The sequence below is a fragment of the Penaeus vannamei genome, chromosome 6 (genome assembly GCF_042767895.1).
Source record: "Penaeus vannamei isolate JL-2024 chromosome 6, ASM4276789v1, whole genome shotgun sequence".
Taxonomy (NCBI): Eukaryota; Metazoa; Arthropoda; class Malacostraca; order Decapoda; family Penaeidae; genus Penaeus; species Penaeus vannamei.
This window is the reverse complement of record NC_091554.1, coordinates 24734088-24735951: the sequence shown is the minus strand read 5'-3', so window position 1 is coordinate 24735951 and position 1864 is coordinate 24734088. Positions and strand designations below refer to the sequence as shown.

General features: G+C 46.9%; 1 protein-coding gene across 1 annotated transcript; it reads left to right on the top strand.

Annotated features, from left to right (window-relative positions):
• Positions 1-218: 218 nt before the first annotated feature.
• Positions 219-1107, top strand: LOC138861948 (uncharacterized). The gene is made up of 2 exons (XM_070122426.1): positions 219-257; positions 697-1107. Exons 1-2 carry the CDS (start codon positions 219-221, stop codon positions 1105-1107), a joined length of 450 nt encoding a protein of 149 aa, XP_069978527.1.
• The last annotated feature ends 757 nt before the right edge of the window (positions 1108-1864 follow it).

Genomic DNA, 1864 nt, shown 5'->3' with positions numbered 1-1864 from the left:
CTGGACTTGGCACAGAGATACGGGTACTATGGCCAAGGAGGTTGACCACATCCTTGTTAGCATTCGCTTGAGGATTCTTCAGAAATGTAGGGTTTGCAGGAGTGCCAAGTTCTGTGGCACTAACCATAGACTGATTGTAGTGACCCTGCGAGTTCACTTCAAATCCTCCTGTCTCGCAAGTGGCCATCCTAAGGTGTTTCACCTAAATAGACTGGGGGATGAGGAGTGTGCACAAAGGTTTACCAAAGCAATCTATGGTTGGTTGACAGTGCTTAAAAGCCTGACAGACCCAGTAGCCCTATAGGATTCCTTTAAGTGGGAAACACTCAATGCAACTCTGGAGTCCATAGGGGAACACCCAAAATCAAGGCAGAATATTATCTCACTGGAGATGTAAGAGGCTATAGATGTGTGTTGCATGGCTTATTTGAATGGCAATTAGGATTTGCGCCGTTTCTTGGTGCGCAGAGCTTGGATTCTGCTGAGAAGGGACAAGGAATAGTTTATCAGAAATCTTACTGAAGTAGAAAGCCATTTCCTAGTAAATGAACTTCGTCCTGTCTACCAAACCCTGAGAAAACTGAACCCCATTCCCTCCACATAGATGTCTGCAGTCTGCCCAATTTTGGATGGATGGATCATCGCAGATCATGTTGGGGCTCATGAACGTTGGGCTATTTTGAGCAATTGTATCAGGTAGACCCACCAGCAGTTAGTCTAGATGCAAGGGATGTCGCAATTTCTGTGCCTGACCCACCCATCAGTGAAGATCCCCCAACCATGAATAAGGTGAGGGAAGCGATTTCTAAACTGAAGCATGAGACAGCTGCAGGCAAATGCGATATCCCTGCTGAACTGTTAAAGGCTGGGGTTGAGCCTGTGGCACAGGGCTTGCGTGTTGTCTTGGCTGCTATCTGGCATTCTGGTTCCATTCCCCCTGACCTGTTGAGGGGCGTGGTCATCCCTCTCTGGAAAGGGAAAGGGGATCGTTGGCACTGTAGCAACTACTGTGATATCACATTGCTCAGTATACCAGACAAGGTTTTCGCCCACATTCTTCTGAAACAGATCCGCAACCACCTGCCAAGACACCAAAGACTGGAGTAATCTGGATTCACCCTTGGCAAGTCCACAAGTCATTTTAAAAGTGATGAGTTCAGTCGTAAGCTGCTAGCAGCCTACATCGACCTCAAAGAAGTGAATCATGAATTGTTATGGGAGATTCTGAGACTTTGCAGAATTTCAACACGGGTTATTGGATTAATAGCAAACCTTATATACTGGTACTGAAAATACTGTAAAGTGTGGTGGGGGCCTGTTGAGCTTCCCTGTTAATTCAGGAGTGGGGCAAGGCTGGGTCCTTGCACCAACACTTTTCAACACTTGTATGAACTGGATAATAGGCAGAGATACTTTCCAAAGTCAGGGTGGAGCAAGGTCATTGATGATATTACAATTCTGAGTCTCTGGAGCCTCTGCTAGTGACTTTTGATGCATTTAGCAATGAGGCGAAGCCTCTGGGCTTGCAGGTCTACTAGACTAAAACCAAGATCCAGGATTTGGGGGCCTGTTAGGAGAATCTGTTCAGTTGATATGTGCTTGTGGCGAGGACGTTGTCCTACATTGACACCGGTAGGCAGAAGTGATATTAGTTAAAATGGCTGACTATTTTTGAGAGTTAACACACATGAGTAGAAATAAAACACGGTGCAAGACAACAGCGCTGGTGGTGCATGTGGTTGCAAGCCCTAGCGAGGGCAGCCACTGTGCAGAGGGTAGCAGAGTGCTGACTTCTTATAGGCCTGGGTCATGACCCAGGCTGGCTTGGGTTATATTTAGGTGCAGGCAGACATGCACTATGGCA